Source organism: Salvia splendens, chromosome 11, assembly GCF_004379255.2.
Source record: "Salvia splendens isolate huo1 chromosome 11, SspV2, whole genome shotgun sequence".
In the NCBI taxonomy this organism is placed as follows: domain Eukaryota; kingdom Viridiplantae; phylum Streptophyta; class Magnoliopsida; order Lamiales; family Lamiaceae; genus Salvia; species Salvia splendens.
Window position 1 is genome coordinate 31121977 of NC_056042.1, and position 21805 is coordinate 31143781.

Below are 21805 nucleotides of genomic sequence, written 5' to 3' on the forward strand. Positions count from 1 at the left end.
TGGAAGGCCACAATTCTTCGGATTTTCTTCAACCTTTTTCTCCAACGAATTGAGCAATTGCTCCAATTGGTGGAGTTGCAGACCACCATCGTTGCCGTAAGGCAATCTCCTTTTCGCCGCCGGAGAGGGGGCCGCGCGGTTGATGAGAGCATCGACGGAGGGAAGGAGTTGTTGAGTTGAATTATGAATTGATTAATGGAGGTTTAATTGAAGTTGAGGAATCATTGTTTCATTCAAATTGGGATGAAATTAGTCGTAGCAATATTGATGTTAGTAGTTTAGAATATATTTTTGCTTTTTTGTTTCTTATAAATCTTTTGGTTAGATTAATTGTAAGATAAAGAAGAATAGATGTATATTAATATAAGCACAATATGTGTTTGATGAAATGTCACAGTGAGTTCATTATTTGTTGCTCAACTTATTAATATTGCTCTTTACTTCACTCTTCTTTACAAAACACTTCACTCTTATTCACAAAACACATCACTCTTATTATGATTTTATTTCACTCTTGTTTACAAAACACATCACTCTTATTACAATTTTACTTCACTGTTATTTACAAAACACATCACTCTTAGCATGATTTTACTTCACTCTTGTTTACAAAACACATCACTCTTAGCATGATTTTACTTCACTCTTGTTTACAAAACACATCACTCTTATTATGATTTTACTTCACTCTTATTCACAAAACACATCACTCTTATTATGATTTTACTTCACTCTTGTTCACAAAACACCTCCACCTCCGCCTTTATGACCACCATCTTTCCAAAGTACGACATTCAGTTCATCAATCTCCCGCCACCAAATCGGAGCTCTCTCCCATTCATCTTCTACGATAAGCTCAACTCGTGGAACTTCACCAACAGCTCCGTCGGTTTCATCTGTATTCCGTACAAATTCTCGAATCTGCTGAGATTGAAGAAGTTCTCCGTGGCGAATAACGATCTCTTAGGGAGACTTCCGTCGTTTAATTCCGGATTGGAGCTCAATTTCGGCGGCAATAGCTTCCTCTGCGGCGGTCCGGCCGGGAAATGCGGCGGCCTGAGTAAGAAGAGCTTGGCGATTATCATTGCCGCGGGCATTTTCGGCGTCGCTGCTTCGCTGCTACTAGGATTCGACCTGTGGTGGTGGTATTTCACTGGATCGGGGAAGAGGCGAAAGGGAGGCTGCGGAATCGGAGGGAGAGACGACGCCAGTGGTAGTAATTGGTCTGAGAAATTGAGAGCTCATAAGCCTCACTGATGTCGACGATGATATCTAATTCAAAATATGGAACAATGTATTTCCCAAAATACCCCATACAATTTTTATTAGTAGAAAATGAATACTTAATTTAGTCATTAGATTAAGATAATGAGTGGCTGAGATTTGTTCTCTAGTTATACACTTAAGATTAGTTATACATTGATCACTACTCTATATATATATATATATATATATATATATATATATAGGGTCGTGATAATATACAAACTCCCTAAGATGCAAACTATAATCTCATCCATTAAGTATATTTAATCGACGGTTCTAATTTATGGGCTCTCAACATGTCAACATAGCTTATAAAAGATGTCACCAAGGGTTATTTTTGGGACAAAAATTATAAGCTAAAATCACAAAATCTGTTTAGATTAAGGAATCCCAATAATATCGGCTATTCATCGCACCTCTCATTTATCACGTCTTCCCTTCTGTCTTCCATTCCATCAATTAAGCATGTTCAACGCTCCACCCATTAAACACGTCTCACCTCTCCAATTTCCTCCATTCCACCGTTTCGAATATGTACTCCACGCAATCGCCGTTCTTCAAGGATCGCGTTGACATGAGTTCTGCGAGGCGAGCGGGTCAAGCGGCTGGAGCGTCAGCCGGAGGTGAGGTTTTCGTTGAAAACCCCAATTTTCATCAACAATGTCAACAATGTCAACAACAATGGAAAATCATACATTTCCAATAATGTTAACACCAAATGTCAACAGCAAACTAATAATGTCAGCAACAACACACTTTCAGCAATGTCAACAACAAAAATAACAGGAGGAGCAACAACAAAATCAAAGCAGAATGTGATCAACACACCATCAACGATGTCAACAACAATGTAAACAACAACTCTAAAATAATTCGTTTAGCAACAATGACAACACCAACTCTAAAAATGTACATTTCCAATAATGTTAACACCAAATGTCAACATCAAATTAATAATGTCAGCAACACACCTTCAGCAATGTCAACAACAAAAATAACAGGAGGATCAACAACAAAATCAAAGCAGAATTGGAGTGAAATGAGGATGTATGTAACTGCCGGCAAAAAATATTTCCATATACACCCCCCGCTGACATAAATTGTACTGCCCGGTGACATCGAATTTGTAACCTCCTAACAGCCGTAGATTAGTTACAATGATGGTGTGTGATTAGAATTTGTAGTTTGCATGATAAATGACAGTTTGTATTTGATCACACCTCTATAAATATATATATATATATATATAACCACCGAAGTAGTACTAGTAAAAAAAGATGGAAAAATAGGTTCTTTACCATCTCTGTATCGCTGGGGGCTGCTTCCTTAAATGCCAAGCAGATAAGAATATAGGATCAATGTGAATTACACCATCCTACCCATAGAGTATACACTTTGAGTTCGACACGAGTTTTAATATAAAATTGATAAAGTAAAAAAAAAGTAGAGAAAAAAAGTAATTAAAAATTATTATTGGAGAATGAGTCTCACCGTATTAGAGAGAAAAGACTTTCCAAAATTAGAAAATACATATTCTTATGAGACAGACTAAAAATAAAAGAATGCATATTCTTGTGTGACGGAGGGAGTACAAAGTTTACAACTACGTCCTTTTCTTATTACTCTGTGTTCTATTATTTATTCTTTAATCAGACTTTTTAGAAGCCTGACTAAGAATTGAGAGTTTTTATCTTTTGGATTGTGAATTTCTTGAGCTAAAGAAGATTTTTAATCTTCCTTTGTTGTTCATCAATTTAGAAACAATCATTCCGGAATACGCTAAACTAAATAATTCAACAACATAAATTCTACAAATATGAGTACTAAATTCCAGCAGTTAAGACAACAAACAGTTGATTTGGAAATCATCATCAATCTACATAATGCTCTTTGTAGAGAAGATAACAAACTTTCTTTGCTTGCAGGCTTAAAAGCGATGGAGCTGGAAACAAGGCATCCTTGTTCTACAGAGGCATCCAATCACATAGCATACACTATTTCTCCGCTGCTATCGATGTCAAGGTCAGGGTCGCTTTCAAGATCCTCGTCCATGTCATCATCGATATCGAGGCTTCCCGTTAAATATTGGTTAAGACTGTTGGTTCCAGCAGGTGGGATGGTAGCCTCAGTTATTATCTGCATTATCTCACTATCACTCTGCATAGGTTGTTCTGGTTCTTCAAACTGATTGTTTGCCATGTTGTTGTCCATGAGATCTGCCGGGAGGTTCTTTAGAAACCACTCGTGGTTCTTGATCTCTGGGATTGAAATCCTCTGTCGACATCATCAAGTCACAGTCACGACAAAGATGACAAATGAAATTGTGAAACTGATTGACTACTACTGACCTTTGCAGGGTCCGCCACGAAGATCCTTGAGATCAAATGACGACATTCTGGGGATATATGAACGTAGTCCGGGATGGAGTACTGAACGTTCAAGATTCGCTGCCAAACACGCCAATACCCCAATGAGGAAACAATGAGACTCAATGCGAGGTAGGATGCACTATCAACCAACCTGTATAGTCTTTCTGAAGTTTTTGGGTTCCTCAGGGTCCTCGAATGGGTATGCACCAACCAACATGACATATAGAGTTACTCCACAAGACCATACGTCCGCGATCTATATAATTAAACGATGCATAGAACATCACATCAGTTACCTCGCACTAGCAAGTGCACAATGTAACATTGGTTTTGCATTATGTGACAAGAATCATTTGAAAATGAGTTGGTGTAAATGAGTTTATCTAAGTCAAGTAAAGAAGAAAGTAAAATTCTTGTTTGGTTTTAATGAGTTTATCTAAGTCAATCAAACGAGAAAGTAAAAGTCTTGACTTCACACCATGCTCAGCTGCTCATATTCGACTCCAACCTTCCTCTTAGAACAGCATGTCATGGCGTAATGTATTTTATTATTCTTTGGGAAATCTTTCTACGTTCTTCTACACCCATCTCTAGATTTCTTTATTTCACTTACTCAACTCAGCTATGAAACAAGGCTTTCCTCTTTTGGTACCCTTTGGATGTGTTTGGGGAACATTAAACTTGTTTGAAGAAAATATAATAATGGGAAAAGGAAAAGGAAAAGTTTGAGCTTGCATAGAAAATACATAACAAACTAACTACTCACCTTTCCGTCATATTCCTTTTTAAGCAACACCTCTGGCGCAATATATGCAGGGGTACCAACTGTTGACTTTGGCTGTGAATGAAGCACCGACGACTAAAACAGGCAATAAATGTCTCATTACAAATAAACTACATAATCAACACCAAAGGAAGGCCAAACAAGTATAACTGGATATTACCTTTGAGTAACCAAAATCACAAATTTTCAGCCGAGGAGCCGGGCTTCCATCGAGTAGCGTATTCTCCAACTTCAAATCACGGTGGCAAATTTGCTTCATAAACACACAAAAGTGTAAGACAATTGAGAAGTATGCTCTCTAGTTTAAAAGACGGGGAAATAAGAAGCTTGATCGAGTACCATAGCATGACAGTAGCTGACCCCTGATATGAGTTGTTGGAAGAAAAACCTTGCCTATACATCAAAAAGGGATGCACCATAAACAAAAGATTAAATCTTCACTTTCCTACCAAAACAAGATGTCAAGACTTGGATAATATAATAAGGTACCTCATCCTCACTGAATCGCCCTGCATTGCATATCCGTTCGAAAAGCTCTCCTCCGGATGCATACTCCATCACAATAGCCAAATGCGTCGGCGTCAGTATCACCTAAAATAGAAATTTGTGCAATGAGTTATTGAACTTATTATCATCAAGCACAATAAAAACATATCCAGAATCAAGAAATGGATACTGAAAACTGATTCACCTCTTTAAATCTGACGATATTGGGGTGCCTGAGAGACCGGTGGTTGATGATTTCTCGCTGCACATTTTCATCAATCTATCACAAAAGAGTTGCAATCAAATTTGTGAAACAGTCGGCCACAAGCTTCAACTAATCAAAGAAACAGAAACATCCAACTCCAACACATTTCCATATTTCCAGTAAATTGATCAAACACCACAACATGAAACCTAAACAAACAGTGCCTCAAATCCCCTGAAAACTGCAAAATTAATTCAAAAACACACATAAAAAAGTTACCTTCTCGCCCCTCTCGATGTACTTAACAGCAATAAGCTCCCCCGTGAGCCGATCCCTCATCAACCGGGCGACGCCGAAATTACCCGACCCGATATCCCTAACCAGCTCATACCTATCGCTATCATGCATGATCGGCAAGTCCATCCCCGGCGGTCGATCCATCCCGAATTCGACTTCCCCCGCCCTTAATTCCGCAAACCGATCGCCGCAATCAAGCAGCAGCTCCCATTAACACCAACAAACTTCGAAAAACCCCAATAAAATAAGGCGAGGAATTCCCCAAAATAGAAAAAGGTAGGTGGCGCGAGATGAATGAGGGAAGGACGAGTTCAGGTGAGCAGTGATAGAGATAGATAGGTTTGCAGCATGCCCTCGTGAAGATCACACCTCACCACCAATAATTTGACCGTAAATTTCCTCTCTTTTTGTGTCGGATTTCCATGATCGTAGCACGTCACTTTATTGGCCTTAAAATAAAGTGGAGTCTGTGTAGTGAGCTTTGTGTACGTGAAGTAAGACAGAGATTTTTTGGATTATTTTAATATTATTATCAAGAAAAAAAAGGCTATCGTTGTTGTTGCGGTGCTGGCGTATGCATTGCATTAGCGGTAAATGGCTGCACCTATAAAAAAAGGAGACGGGGCTAATTTGACGGCACGTGTCATGAGGTGGTTAGGCCGCCATGGATGGGCTCGTTTCTTTTTTGGGCCTATAGCATGTATAGTCTGATCATAAATTTAATTAATCAACATTTTTCCTGTCGGTCACACCTAAAAGAAAGAATCTAAAAAAAGTGAAATAAAATAAAATAAAATAAAATAAAATAAAATAAAATAAAATTTAATTATACACCCGATTGCTAGGCCTTCCGCAACGCATCCCTTAGCCGTCACTTATCTCGTCCCGGAGTGACGGAACGGTTAAAGGACGGCGTTGCAGCCTTCCGTCTCCATCCCGTCACGGAGAAATGCCCGTCCCGGAGGGACAGCTCGCGAGACGTCTCGCCATGCGCGTTGGCGACGTGGCGAGCTCCGGTTCGTCCGTGACGCCCACTCGCTGGCCCGCGAGTGGGCGTCGTTTTTATCCGGAAAAATGTTTTTTTTTTTGTTTTTTATAAATTTAGGAAAATTCAAAAATTAAAAAAAATCCCAAAAAATATACTAGCCGTTTATAGGCGTTTTTGCAATTTTTTTAAGCCTCCGATCACTTCTATAAATATCAAATCATTCACATAAATTAATCCAGCATAAATATGTTTTTTTTATTTAAATTATGTATTTTTAATTTTTTTAGGATTTTGTTAATGAGGTTTTTAATTTTTTTTGAATTTTAAGTTGTAATTTTATTTTATTTTTAATGAAGTGTGTTTTTTTTAATTGAATTTGGTTGGAAATGAAAATAAAAAATGAAATTGAATGAATAGTAATTTAAGGGACGGTTAAGGGACGGAGGGTTGCAGGCTCCGTCCTTTAGTTAAGGGATGGAGTAAAAGAGTACAGTGGGGCCGCGAATAGTAATTTAAGGGACAGTTTAATGACAGCGTTGTGGATGGCCTTAGTTGTTTGATTGATTGACTATAACGTTTGATTTTCATATTAATGATTGGCATACTTTCATTGTTGTTTATTTTATACTCATTCGTTCCATAGTAATAGAGTTATTTTGTCATTTTGATACTTTCCATAGTAATAGAGTCATTTACTTTTTTAGTAAAAGTTAACACATTTTTGCACACCTATTTTACTCTCTCTTACTTTTCTCTCTCTTCATCTCTCTACCTTTTCATTTTCCACTTTATTATCTCTTTACTTAACTCACCTAACAGAATTTTTCTTAATTTCTGTGCTGAAAAGAAACGTCTCTATTACTATGAAACGAAGGAATACATGATGAAGTTTTAAATACAGTATAATATTTTTTGTATAAGTGCATGTTAATATAACAACATGGATAATTTAAATAAAAACCTCTCCACTCAGAACATTTTAATGGGCAGTGGGCTTAAATTTCCCGAGCTGGGCTTCATGTTCAATGTAATGCTAATGAAAACTGAAACATTATTTTAAGAGAGAGAAATTATAATTTAAAAATGGAATGTTTTTATCCATTCGTCACCGAAATAACAGATTGACAGTCGGAGCCACGACTTTACCGCAGCGGCGAGCGGTTGTTGTTGCCTTACTCCGCCCCAGCAATGCTTCTGAGTTTCCATTGCATCACTCACCAAATTAAACCTTCACATACCCTCAGTTCCTTCTCCCAATCCCCTCACCACCACAGCCTCTGCCGCCTCTCCACTCCCTCCCGCCACTCGAAACCCTACCTGAGATTCCCCCTTCCACTTCTCGTCTCCTCCTCTGCATCCACCGAAGTTACAGTATTCGGCATCTCAGAAGCGGAAATATTAAACGATTATGACATCTCGGAAGAGGAGCAGGGAGCTGATTACCACTTTTATGGAGAGAACGGAGAGGAAAGTTTCGGTTTTAACAGCTCGTTTGAGTTGGCTGAGGTGAAGCGGTTTCAGTCTCCGGTGGTTGAGGTAAAGGAGCTGGAGGAGCTGCCGGACCAGTGGCGGAGGTCGCGATTGGCGTGGCTGTGCAAAGAGCTTCCGGCGCATAGGTCTCCTACCTTTATTCGGGTTCTCAATGCGCAGCGGAAGTGGATTAGGCAGGATGATTGCACTTATATTGCTGTCCACTGTATGCGTATTCGTGAAAACGAGTCCGCATTCAGGGTAAATTTTAGCTCTCTCCTTACATCTGAATATATTTGGTTTGATTAATTTGTGGTGATTAGGTTCTTTCTTTGCATAGATTTTTTGAAGCTTATAGTTTGATGAAAATTGGTAATGACAAAATGTCTATGAAATTGTTGCAGCTGGTTTATATAAAGGTTTAATGAATAATTATGAACTAATTTAAGTTTAGAAAATGTTGATTTGATGTGCTTCCTTTTGTTACCTGCATTATCTTTTGTGTGCACGCTGCTTGTTTCTAGTTCACCTTATGTTGGTACATTTTACATGTTTGACAATCTTCTCGTTTAAAATGTGATATGGATGTGAACCGGAAAACTATTTACTGACCTATGCAGTGTGGTAATTCTTGCTTGTGGAGAGGGCTATAATAGTGTAGTGTGGGGAAGTCCTAGATTATGTGTGATTCTCCCTGACTGTGTGTGATTCTCATGGTTTAGGTGTATAAATGGATGGTGCAGCAACATTGGTTTCGATTTGATTTTGCTCTTGTAACCAAATTAGCTGATTACATGGGAAAGGAGCGAAAATACTTGAAATGCCGTGACCTATATAACGATATAGTTAACCAGGGTCTAGTTCCCAATGAATCCACATTTCATATCCTGATTGTTGCCTACCTTAGTTCATCTGGTCCAAGTTGTCTGGAGGAAGCATGTAGCATTTACAATCAAATGATCCACTTGGGAAATTACAAGCCCCGACTTAGCTTGCACAACTCTCTGTTTAGGGCTCTTGTGAGCAAAACTGGTGGCTCTTTTAAACATCATCTTAAACAAGCAGAGTTTATCTTTCAAAATCTGACAACATGTGGATTACAAGTACATAATGATATTTATGGTGGGCTTATCTGGCTCCATAGTTATCAAGACATAATAGATAAAGAGAGAATTGTGTCATTAAGAAAGGAGATGCAATCAGCTGGTATTGAAGAGAGTATAGAAGTGCTCGTGTCAGTGTTAAGAGCTTGTGCTAAGGATGGTGATCTTGCAGAAGCTGAAAGTGTTTGGACGAAGATTCTTTCTTCCCATATTAAACCTCCATCTCAAGCTTTTGTGTATCTAATGGAGGTCTATTCAAGGGTTGGGAAGCCATCGGGATCCCTTGAAACATTCAGGGTTATGCAAGAACAGTGTTCACCAAATGTTGTGTCATACTACAAAATCATTGAGGTGTTGTGCAAAGCTCAAGAGACAGAGCTAGCAGAGTCTCTTATGGTAGAGTTCATAAATAGTGGCATGAAGTCCTTGACGCGGTCTTTTATAGATATGATGACTATGTACACCAATTTAAGCTTGCACGATAAAGTAGAATCCACTTTCTTCCGGTGCCTGGAAGAATGTCATCCCAATCAGAGTGTGTATTATTTGTACTTGGATTCTTTGGTGCAAGCCGGCAATCTTGATATGGCAGAACTGATCTTCAGCCAAATGCATGCTGATGAGGCAATTGGTGTGGATGTCAAATCATGCAACAACATCTTGAGGGGCTATCTAACTTATGAGCACCATGCTAAGGCAAGAAAGATATGTGATTTGATGTGTCAAAAGAAATATAAAATTGAATCTTCCTTGTTAGAGAAGCTAGATCATGTCCTGAGTTTGAGCGAGAAGGAAGCCAGAAAATCATCAAGCTTGAAGCTTAGCCAAGAGCAGAGAGAAATCCTGATAGGTCTACTATTGGGCGGTTTAAGGGTTAAATTAGATGATGAAAAAAGGAGTTACGCAATTGATTTTGTATTTAGGGAGGACAACAAGATCCATTCCTTTCTGAAAAGACACATACACAACCAATTTCATGAATGGTTAGCTCGTAAAATGCAGGTTGATGACAGCAATGGTGATATTCCATGTCAGTTTACGACCATACCCCACTCTTGTTTTCAGTTGTATGCCGACCAGTTCTGGCCTCAAGGCCTACCTGTGATTCCTAAGCTAATCAACCGGTGGCTAACACCTCGTGTTCTTGCATATTGGTATATGTATGGCGGTTATAGGACTTCATCTGGAGACATTTTGTTGAAGCTGAAGTTTGATAAAGAGGATGTTACGCGGATTGCCAAAACTATCAAGGCAAAATCATTGAATTGCCGTGTCAAAAGAAGAGGGAGAGTTTTCTGGATGGGTTTTCTCGGAACTGATGCTGCTGAGTTTTGGAAACTAACTGAACCTTTTGTGCTAGCAGATCTGAGAGATTCTCTTGAAGCGAATCATGAGTCTCTAGATGGGAGGTCTGGGCTCGAAAACGTAGCTTTTAGTAGTGATTCAGATGCTGACAATGGTAACACTTCTGATGAAAGCGACGATTAAGGTACATCCTATAACGATATGGATCTTTTGTGTTTGTTTGGAACTATGTTTTTGATCTGGGTGTCATATTTAATCCTCCCCTGCCTGACAATATAATGCATTGTAAAAATGTTTTGTCATGAAGACTAGTAATGTAATTAGGCAGTAAGTTGTACAATTGTACATAGTGGAAGAGAGATAATTCGATGTGAGTCAAACTGTTATGTGGTTGATTAATAAGTATTATAGATATTGTAATGTGTTCCTAGATATTATTGCTTAGCTTTGGATAAACTTAATGTTGTATATTCTATGTAAATTCCTTATGTGGAAGTGAATGTGGTATTCCTAGTATTTTGTTGCCAACTTTTTTAATATACAATGATGACTAATGATGAGTAATGCCTAATACTTGTGTAGTAGTAGTAGTAGTAGTAGTAGTATAAATTATTATGCGGATTAAGAACTCTGAACAACAGATTCGGGTTAAACTTAGTAAGAATGATTTGTGTTATACGATTCTTGTTTACAAAATTTACTGAGTAAAATATGATTACTATTTATAACTGAAGAATGAAGCTTTAAAAGAATACAACCCTTCGACTATGTAATAAACACTAATATTAGAACTAAATGCTAAAAATTCATTCTAGAACTGGAAGTATGAAAAAGTGGGATGAAGGCTTGGAAATGGCATAATACACTAGTAGTACATGATTGAGTACTTTCACCTTCACCCTAATGTACTCGCCTTTGAGCATTTGCTTTATTAATTAAAAAAAATGTTGTTGATTCGTATAAGTATTTCATAAGAATACAAATTGACAAAAGAATTTTAATACGGTAGCGTGGGACCTAATATATTCGAATGGTATGAAGCAGAGCCGTTGAATTCCAATCCCATTGGCCGCCACATGTCTCCACGGCCGCCACAGAAGAGCTGTTTTATCGATGTCTTTTATTTTGTCTCCATCTTCGTCCAGAAAATCAAGGGTTGCAATTGGATAAATTGCATAAAATAAAATGTTTCATAAAATGGAAATATCTATATCTCTACTTTTTCATCTCTCTTACTTTACTCTTTTTTCATTAACTCACATAACAACACTATATAAAAACTCATGTCGATTTTCAAATGTTGCATATTTAATGGGACGGAGGGAGTAAGTTTTATGTAAATATCTTTAATTAATTAAATTTATCAAATTGAATTAGCAGTAATGATATTAATCTCAACCACTTTCACTTGGGAGAATTTAAATGTCAATTAAAAAAAAGTTTTTATTTGATAAGGTACTATAGAAGCCATTGTGGGATTTGCATATTTCACCTTCAATGAGAGAACATTAAGAAGACAAAACTTAGAGAGAGAAGATAAAAGAGATGTAGAGAATGAGGTTGAGTTTGGGCAACTCTCGTGAATTGAAAGAAGGAAATACAGTATGTATTTGTATTCAAGTGGAGATGGAGATGGTGTCATGTCGTCTTCTAAACAGCCCATTCATTTGGGAATCTATGTATATTTCACTTAAACAATTGCATACAACTCATTGATGAACGAAATAAAGCCACTAATCTTATTAGGGCTATTTTGGGAAAGTTCTTCCTAAACCTTATGTGATACTCTTATTTTTTAAGTAGTACTCCCTCCGTCCCTCTGTAGTAGAGACATTTTTTTTCGACACAGAATTTAAGAAATTGTGTTAAAAGTGAGTTAAGTGAATGAAGAATAAAGTAGAAAAGGAAAAATGTAGAGAGATAAAGAGAGAATAAAGTAAGATGAAGTAAAATAAGAGAGAAGAAAAGTTGATGCTTTTTACCAACATATGAAATGACTCAACTATAGTGGGACATCCTTTTTCTACATAGGGACGAAGGGAGTACTATTTTTTATCCAAGATATTAGTTCTCCTCTCTTTATATATAAATTTTATAATAAAACGTGACTGTGATGAGTTAGTCAAAAATAGAGTTTATACGGAGTATTATTTTTATAGAAGAGAACTGAGACTCCTAATAACAAACAGACTAAAGTAATAAACCAGGACTTCTTATGACAAACAAACTAAAACAGTAAACCATGACTCTGATGATAAACAAACTAAAATACTTAAATTAGGATTCCTAATGAGTAATGGCAAGAGGAGGGAGTACTATATTTCTTTTCTATCATTTATTATCTTTTGACTTTTGATCAGCCGAATTAATCACCTAATAAATTTAGTATCCAGATGAATATAATCAGACTGTAAATTATTATTATTATTATTATAGTTATTATTTTATAATTGTGCGTTAGAAGATAGTATAACCAAATGTATTAAGTGATTTTTCCGCTAAATCACACTTTGCTCTAATTGCAATTTGTGATAATCAAATTTTTCTAGGACGGTCACATCACTCACATAATCACATGTACCAAGGATAAGCAGTAGTGCTAACATCATTGAAAAAGGTGAGATTATCTTTACTACTCATTTAGCCAAATTTCAATTAACTTTTTAATAAAATATTTATTTTACTCTCGTCAATATGTAGTCAGATTTTTACTTGCATCAGTGGACCCGACCTAACCAATAGAGCTTCTCAATGTTTTGTGAATCTCCAAAATTCGAGAAACAATGAAAATTTTGATAAAATGGAAAATTAGAGAAATTTTAGGTACTACGATTTTCAAATGAGTGGGGATAGTTTTGATAATTTTGAACCAAAAACTTTAATTTGAATGATTTGGATCCATAAATTTCTGTGATGCTAAGTTTGTGACAATGCAAAAAAAATTTATGAGAGAAGAAGATAATAGCTTGGGTGTGAAATGTTAAGATAATAGTAAGGATAAATATAGAAAAAATCAATAATATCAAAAAAGAAAAATAGAAAACATAAAACTAATTAAAAAGAAAATATCATGAAAAATCATTAAGGCCACCCGCAACGCGTCACGCGGGTGGCCCGGAACCCATCACGCAGGGACGGGACGGCGGCGTGACGCGTTGCAGCGCCCCGTCTCGTCCCCAGCCCGTCACCATCTCGTCCCGCGTCCCGTTCCGCCGTGACTCGGAATGAGACGTCTCACCACGCGCCGAGGCGACGTGGCGCGCTCCGGGGCGATGCGTGACGCCCACTCGCCGGCCCGCAAGTGGGTTTCGTCACGATGACACAATAATTCATTTTTTAAAAAAAATGAATTTTAAAAAAGTATTTTTTATTTATAAAAATCGATTTTTATATTTAAAATCAATTTTTACAAATAAATGAATACAAAAATTCGTAATAGCCCATATATATTTGATGGGCTTGCGAATTTATGAAACCATTCTTGGTTGTTTCTCTTTTATAGAGACATCCTCGAATGTTTTATGTTGCACTTTCGATGTGGGACAAACTCATTCTCGGTTGTTTCTCTTTTATAGAGACATCCTTGAATGTTTTATATTCCACTTTTGATATGAGACAAACTCATTCTCGGTTGTTTCTCTTTTATAGAGACATCCTTGAATGTTTTATGTTCCACTTTCGATGTGGGACAAACTCATTCTCGGTTGTTTCTCTTTTATAGAGACATCCTTGAATGTTTTATGTTCCACTTTCGATGTGGGACTAACTCATTCTCGGTTGTTTCTCTTTTATAGAGACATCCTTGAATGTTTTATGTTCCACTTTCGATGCGGGACAAACTCATTCTTGGTTATGTTTCTCTTTACAAAATCATTCTTGGTTATTTCTCTTTTATGGAGACATCCTTGAATGTTTTATGTTCCACTTTCATTCTTGGTTGTTTCTCTTTTATAGAGACATCTTTAAATGTTTTATGTTTCACTTTTGATATGGGACAAAATCATTCTTGGTTGTTTATCTTTTATAGAGACATCCTTCAATGTTTATGTTTCACTTTCGATGTGAGATAAAATCATTATTGGTTTAGGATGTCTCTATAAATGTATTTTAAATTATGTCATTTTTAATTTTTTAGGATTTTAATTATGTCTTTTTTATTTTTTGAATTTTAAGTTGTAATGTTATTTTAATTTTAATGAAGTGTGTTTTTTTAATTGAATTTGTTGGGAAAAAAATAAAAAAATGAAATTAAATGAATAGTAATTTAAGGGATGGTTAAGGGACAAAGGGTTGCAGATTCCGTCCCTTAGTTAAGGGATTGAGTAAAAAAGTACAATGGGGCAATAGTGTTTTAAGGGACGGTATAGTGACAACGTTGTGGATGGTCTAAAGGTGAACACCGCTAATATAAAGACACATCAGCAAATGACTTTCATTAAAAGTGAGATGACTTACTTATTTTATACGTATTGAATTTATTTATTTAGTGGCTATTTGATAGCTATATATTATTTGGATTTAGTTGAGTTATTAATTTATTGTGGCCCGTCAAGATATATCCGCAATGAGTTATAACTTAAATTTGAATTATGTATTATTAATATATAGGTTAGTGATCAAGATATAACTAATTTTAAGTGTATAAGTAGAGAACAAATCTCAGCCACACAAATAAATGGAATAAATATTATTTATTTTAATAATATAAAATAGGCCAAGGGTATTTTTGTAAATTACATTATGAAATTTAAAAGAGAAATCACGCGGATAAATGTTGATTTTTCTACTGTTGCTTCCCTGATTCGGAGGCGTACAAGTGTTTTCGAGGATGATTAGACTATATGGGTGGGTTTGAGGTTTGTATGATTTTATACTAAGCTTGATTTAAAAATACTGGCATATCGTAAAATCCATCCTATGGTGTGTGGTGGTTGTAATTGTTTTGAGTGTGATCGTTGAATATTCCGCCGCTCTTATTGCCGGAATCGGCTTTTTTGAGGATCGGATCGTAGGTCTCGCCGGAGAGGCCGAGGGTCAGTGATGGCTCGGCAGTTTTGGTGATATAATCGAGATTTCTGGAGGGCTTTTTAGTGGTGGATGAGGAGAATCACAACCCCAAAACCAGCCCCGTGTTGTATAAATCGTCATAACCCATTTAAAAACAGAGTTTAGAGAGAAGAAAAGTGTGTTGTGTGTGTGGAATTGAAATGAGGAATGCGAGAAAAAGGGAAGGAGAGGGTGGTTTTGTAATGGGAGGAACGGTGGGTGGGTGGGTGGGTTGTATGATTATTAATCAACAGGGAATATATTATTTTATAAAATTGGCCTATTTTATATTATTTTATACAATCAAGATATTTTAATAATTAGCATGATTTTACTTCATTATTGTTAACAAAACACAACACTATTAGCATGATTTTACTTCACTGTTGTTAACAAAACGCATCACTCTTAGTATGATTTTACTTCACTGTTGTTTACAAAACACATCACTCTTGTTTACAAAACACATCACTATTAGCATGATTTTACTTCACTCTTGTTTACAAAACTAAACACATCACTCTTATTATGATTTTACTTCACTCTTGTTTACAAAACACATCACTCTCGTTTACAACACATCACTCTTAGAATGATTTTACTTCACTCTTGTTTACAAAATACATCACTCTTAGCATGATTTTACTTCACTATTGTTTACAAAACACATCACTTTTGTTTACAAAACACATCACTCTTAGCATGATTTTACTTCACTCTTGTTTACAAAACACATCACTCTTATTATGATTTTACTTCACTATTGTTTACAAAACACATCACTCTTAGCATGATTTTACTTCACTCTTGTTTACAAAACACATCACTCTTATTATGAATTTACTTCACTCTTGTTTACAAAACACATCACTCTTATTATGATTTTACTTCACTCTTGTTTACAAAACACATCACTCTTGTTTACAAAACACATCACTCTTAGCATGATTTTACTTTACTCTTGTTTACAAAACACATCACTCTTAGCATGATTTTACTTCATTCTTGTTTACAAAACACATCACTCTTGTTATGATTTTACTTCACTGTTGTTTACAAAACACATCACTCTTGTTTACAAAACACATCACTCTTAGCATGATTTTACTTCACTCTTGTTTACAAAACACATCACTTTTAGCATGATTTTGTATATCAAGGATACATCACTTGCCAATCAAATTCATTCTACTATTTAACAAAATCCCAATATACAAAATACATAGTAGATAAACACTGTGAATTAAATACTAATACGTAGGCGACAAGAAAAGACACAGACAGTAGAGTTGAGTAGCAGCAATCCCTTAGAATGCATCTTCAGTTGTGGGAAGGGAGGGCGAGAGCGAGTTTCGTGAGTCATCGTAGTCCTCCCCCAAGGGCGAAACCTCCACTCTTATATCCTCAATCATCTTCACAACCTGCGCCATCGTCGGCCTCTTCTCCGGCAGCTCCACCACACACGCCATCGCTACGTGCAGCATCGACACCATCTCCTCCTCTATGTTCTTGTACCTCAGCAGCTCCTGATCGAACACTTCCGCCGTCCACTCATCCCTCACCACCGACTGCACCCACCTGGGCAGGTCGGCGCCCTCCCTCCCCGTCAGAACCTCAAGCACCACAACCCCGAAGCTGTACACATCCGCTTTCTGAGATAGCCTCTTCACCTCATTCTGCTCCGGCGCCTTGTATCCTTCCAATCTCGCAATCGCGTGAGCATCGGAGATCGGCCGTCTCCTATCTGTGGCATAATTTACATAACCTAATTTTTTCTGTGCAATGACCATTATACCCCCGCCTTGTTATTGTGGAGTAAATTTGTGATTGAGGAAACTAATTTCTCCTTAAATTCGAAAATTATATGTAATAATACTCGCCCTTGATTTTCTTGATCTTGTGACTGTGATTTGTTCTCTAGTTATGTAGTTAATGGGCACTTGCCCTAGATCACTACTCTTAGTATATATTTTTATATAATTTGAATTATATATTTTTATGTATTACTATTCTTATGATTAAACTTTGAATTATGTATTAATTTTTTTTATATAATTTGAATTATATATTTTTATGTACTACTATTATTACTATTCTTATGATTAAACTTTGAATTATGTATTAATTTTTTATTAAATTACAACAAATTTTATCATTAATATTTCTATAATCTGAATTATATTTTTAATAAAGTGATTTCATATTTTATAAATAGTTTAAAGTGAAAATAATGAATAATACAGATTAATTAGAGATTGATAGCTAAATAACAATAGCATTACAGATGTTGTAGTCATATTTTTAAAAATAGAGGAATAATGAGCTAAGAGAGGTGGATGGCTAGAGTAAAGGCATCATTTTATACCTAAAGAAAATTGGAAAAAATTAGGGCTACTTTGGACTATAGCAATAAATATGGAAACAAATAAAAATTTAAAATAGAGAAATATGCGACCACTAGGAAGTTGACTTTTGTTTGTATAAATTTTCGTATTTGAGAATTATGAATGAAATACATTCCATTTGTATAAAAAGGATCAAAACAATTATATTTATTCCCCACACAAATCCAACGCAGCAAGCATATCTTTCGTGTTTGTCAAAACTCGGCGTTGTTAACAGAATCTTCGCCTTTCACCCTTCATTCCCACTCCTTCTCTCTCCAAACACTTCCCCTTCACACTGATTATCGACAACATATTCATAATTATAACAAAAAAATTAACAAATTTTGGAAGATCTAGTGGAATAATGGGATCGCTAGTCCATTCGGAACTCGCCCTGGATTCCCGATTCTCGCCCAAACCGTGCTTTCCAAAGCCAATCGGCCGGTTTCCGACCGACGTTTCGCAGATTCGATGCGTATCGGATAAGATTTTGAAGCTAGACGATTACCTTAATCGGCTGCTAGACGAGATGAAGAAGATCGACGCCTTCAAACGCGAACTACCTCTTTGCATGCTTCTCATCACCGAAGGTGCGATCCGTTACTCACTTTTCTCTCGTTTTAGGTTTAATTTGGAGATTTTGACGTCAATTTGATTATCCGAGTCTAGTATTGGTTTTTTATATGCTGCGGAAATGGTTGAGAACTAAGATGCAGCTGTTGTGGATTGATTTTGGATGATTTGACTCAACGGCGTTTTATTTGATTCATCTCTGTTCACTGGAGATTTAGGTTTTGATTATTTCTTCGATTGCAGCAATTGTAGTAACGCAGGAGGAGCTAGCACAGTACAAGAAATTAAATTCTGCACCGGTATTGGAGGAGTTCATACAAAAAATTTGCACGGGTGGTAAGGATGATAAATCTGAGGACAGTGAAGGGAAGGATGTTAGCAGCCGAGATAAAAAGAATTGGATGAGTTCTGTGCAGTTATGGAACTCCGATGATCAAAATACTGATTACAACAGCAAAAATTTGTCCACGGATGCAGATAGCAATAAAACAAAGGTAAACTAGAGATGGAAATTTATTTTTGGATATAAGATATGCTAATTTGATTTAGTGTACATGATTATTGATGATATTCTTATGTCTTTGTGTGATAGAAATTGGGGGATGAAATAATTCAGCCGGTGAGGGAGGACTTAATTGACAGTGGGAAGAACATGGGTTTTGTGCCTTTCAAAGGGAGTCCTAAACTTCCAGTGACGGAGGTGGGGAAAAAGGAGATGGACGAGTTGCCGGTTCCCGGGCTTTCGCTTTGTACGCCTAGAATCAATAATTCAAGGGAGGTGATTAATCCTATTGGATCCAGCAATAGCAGAACAAGCTCTCCTGCAACCTCGAATGTTCAACCAAGCTGCAAGGCTCCCGTGCAGCTGCAAAATGCTAGGAAACAAAGGAGGTGCTGGTCGCCTGAACTGCATCGCCAGTTTATCAATACCCTGCAGCATCTCGGAGGCCCTCAAGGTTTGAAACTTGATCAAACTTGTGATTCTATTGAAATGTGCTGAATTACGCTTAGATTGTTAAGCAGCTTGATTGAGTTTATGAGTTTTGGTATAATAAGTATGGCTCTGCATTTATCAGGACAAAGTTGTTAATTCAACCTAAGAAATTTATACTGGATTTGTATGATTTGGTTCTTATCATTTTTGAAATCTTGGATACTGACTTCTGGCTTTCGTTGTCTTGCGAAATGACTTGGCATAGTATGATCGTAACTACTGAAGATTATTGATCTTGCAAATGATCTTCCTTTGCATAGTAGCTTGTGTGTTTAGTTCCTGTAGAGTTCTTGCTACTGTGCCTCATTCGATTTCGTTCTATGCATTACAGTTGCTACTCCGAAGCAGATCAGAGAGCATATGCAAGTAGACGGTCTAACCAACGACGAAGTGAAGAGTCATTTACAAGTGTGTTTTCATCTCTCATGCTTATTAATATATCACATTCCATTCATGCATTGAAAGATAAAACTGATGCTACTGCTCCTTTCAGAAGTATCGGCTGCACATGAGAAGAGTGGCGACGAAATCCACCTCCCAGTCCTTGGGTACGTGGGCATCTCAAGAACTGTTTGGGGAATCCTTGAAGCAGAGCAACAGCCCATCTGGCTCACCTGAAGGCCCTCTTCATTTGTCGAGGGTGTCGGGCGAAGATGAATACGACGAATGATGAGCAGACTACTTTCACTCATACGGCAGCAATGGTGTATTAATTGTCCACCATGAATTTTGCGGATACTGAGATATACATGGGGGATTTTGATCGTAAAAATAAACGTAAAAGCACAAACACATGTGAATTATAATGAGGCAAAGTTGTATCAACATTTTTTTGCAGGATTAGGTTACCTCACCGGTTTTTCCGAATCACTGATTTATTCTATCAATATAAACTATGATACTCCATTCCATCCGTCCCAGTTAAGATGACCCATTTCATTTTTCGCATGTGTTGTAAAAATCATAATAAATGATTAAAGTGGAGGGAAAGTAAATTAAAAGAGAGAATAATATGAAAGAGACTCTCTTTTGCATTATTCTCTCTTACTTTATTTTTACTCCACATTAACTATTTATTATAATTTTTTAAAAACGCGTGTGAAAAACGAAAAGGGTTATCTTAAATGGGGCAGAGAGAGCGCCATTTAAAAGTTATGCTTTAAGTTAATTATCATCGGAAGAATCGTGAAGATAATTGTAGTCGGTAGGCACACGATGACAAAGTGAAAAACATTGCTTTTGTTTAGCACAAAGAAATATCATGCTCCACTTTACTATTACTACCATTTAATTCAAATTTACTCGTCATGTAGTCACGTTATCATGTTTGAAATTTAATGCGAGTGCAATCATGCTATGAGGACACGTATTTTGAGGCAAATTCAATCTCAATCACCTACTAGAAAAGAACCATCTTTTGATGGTGTTGTAAAAAACAATACTATCCCCATCTAAAGAGGATAATTTTGTTTTTTGATGGTGTTGTAAAAATAATACTACTATCCCCATCTACACAAAATAATTTTGTTTTTTTTTATAAATTTTTTTATTATTTACTAAAATTAATCTCTATCTATTTATGATAATATTTGATTTTAATAAGGTGAATTTTATTTTTATTAACAATATTTCAAATATTATTTCTCTTTATTTCTTTTTTGTTTTATTAAATTTACACTGAAATACATATTGTTCACCACCACCAAAACTATTTGTTAAAGAGATTAGAGATGTAATATTAATAGTGTACTTGATTGATAGAGGATAAATGGGGGCGGAAAGAGCTGATGCATTATTAGAAAATTATTTTTATTTTATTTCTCTTATGAAGGTTCAGAACATTATTTCTCATATTTTGTGATTTGGGACAAGATTTTTACTTATCTTGGATTAGTATATTATCAAATTCCTGTCAATTACTTCTTTCATTAAACTATTTCGGGGATTAGTGTTGGAATAAAAATAAATAAATTTAATTTTAATAATAGAAATATTTATGTATTATCTAAATCTAGTGTTTATGTACTAGATTTTTTTAAAAACACGTCGTAGAATATCTAAATAATTTGTAGTAAAATTAAGTAGGTACTATATAGAATTTTCTAGATTTTTACATAATAAATATATATACATATAATATAAAAGGATAAAGTAGAAAATTCTAGAATATAAAAAGAATGTCTATGGTTGTATTGCATTATTCTGAACAAGTCGGAAAATTTTAAAAAGTAAAGTGTTCTTTTTGTTTGCTCAAACTACCAAATCATCTAAACCGTCTTCATACACTTAGTCATTTTTTCTTGAATAATTTCATAAATGGTTAATACTAGTAAATTGTAATATTTGTATCAAATCAGTAATTTAAAATTAATTTTTAATTATTTTATTCCATATAATGATTAATAATATATATTACAATTTTTATTTAAATTACTTTAAACCGACAGCATCAGCAATACAGTTTCATAAATGGTTAATATCTTGCAATTTTTATGCGTCTACAAACAACATGAAATATTCTTTTAAATGAAA

At 35.9% G+C, this 21805-nt stretch overlaps 3 protein-coding genes across 3 annotated transcripts; 2 read left to right on the top strand and 1 right to left on the bottom strand.

The window, feature by feature from the left end:
- Window positions 1–3033: 3033 nt before the first annotated feature.
- Window positions 3034–5899, bottom strand: LOC121755641 (serine/threonine-protein kinase SRK2E-like). Its single transcript, XM_042150965.1, has 9 exons — window positions 5390–5899; window positions 5111–5185; window positions 4909–5010; window positions 4759–4812; window positions 4580–4672; window positions 4402–4494; window positions 3787–3891; window positions 3615–3713; window positions 3034–3540 (listed from the first exon to the last, which is right to left on the bottom strand). Exons 1-9 carry the CDS (start codon window positions 5549–5551, stop codon window positions 3247–3249), a joined length of 1077 nt encoding a protein of 358 aa, XP_042006899.1. The 5' UTR covers window positions 5552–5899; the 3' UTR covers window positions 3034–3246.
- A 1556-nt stretch (window positions 5900–7455) lies between these two features.
- LOC121755567 (pentatricopeptide repeat-containing protein OTP51, chloroplastic-like) lies at window positions 7456–10789 on the top strand. The gene is made up of 2 exons (XM_042150883.1): window positions 7456–8126; window positions 8588–10789. Exons 1-2 carry the CDS (start codon window positions 7584–7586, stop codon window positions 10454–10456), a joined length of 2412 nt encoding a protein of 803 aa, XP_042006817.1. The 5' UTR covers window positions 7456–7583; the 3' UTR covers window positions 10457–10789.
- Window positions 10790–17883: 7094 nt separating this feature from the next.
- Window positions 17884–20542, top strand: LOC121755568 (transcription factor HHO2-like). The gene is made up of 5 exons (XM_042150884.1): window positions 17884–18296; window positions 18523–18773; window positions 18872–19235; window positions 19605–19681; window positions 19767–20542. The coding sequence occupies exons 1-5, from the start codon at window positions 18071–18073 to the stop codon at window positions 19941–19943; spliced, it is 1095 nt and encodes a 364-aa protein (XP_042006818.1). The 5' UTR covers window positions 17884–18070; the 3' UTR covers window positions 19944–20542.
- Window positions 20543–21805: the final 1263 nt, after the last annotated feature.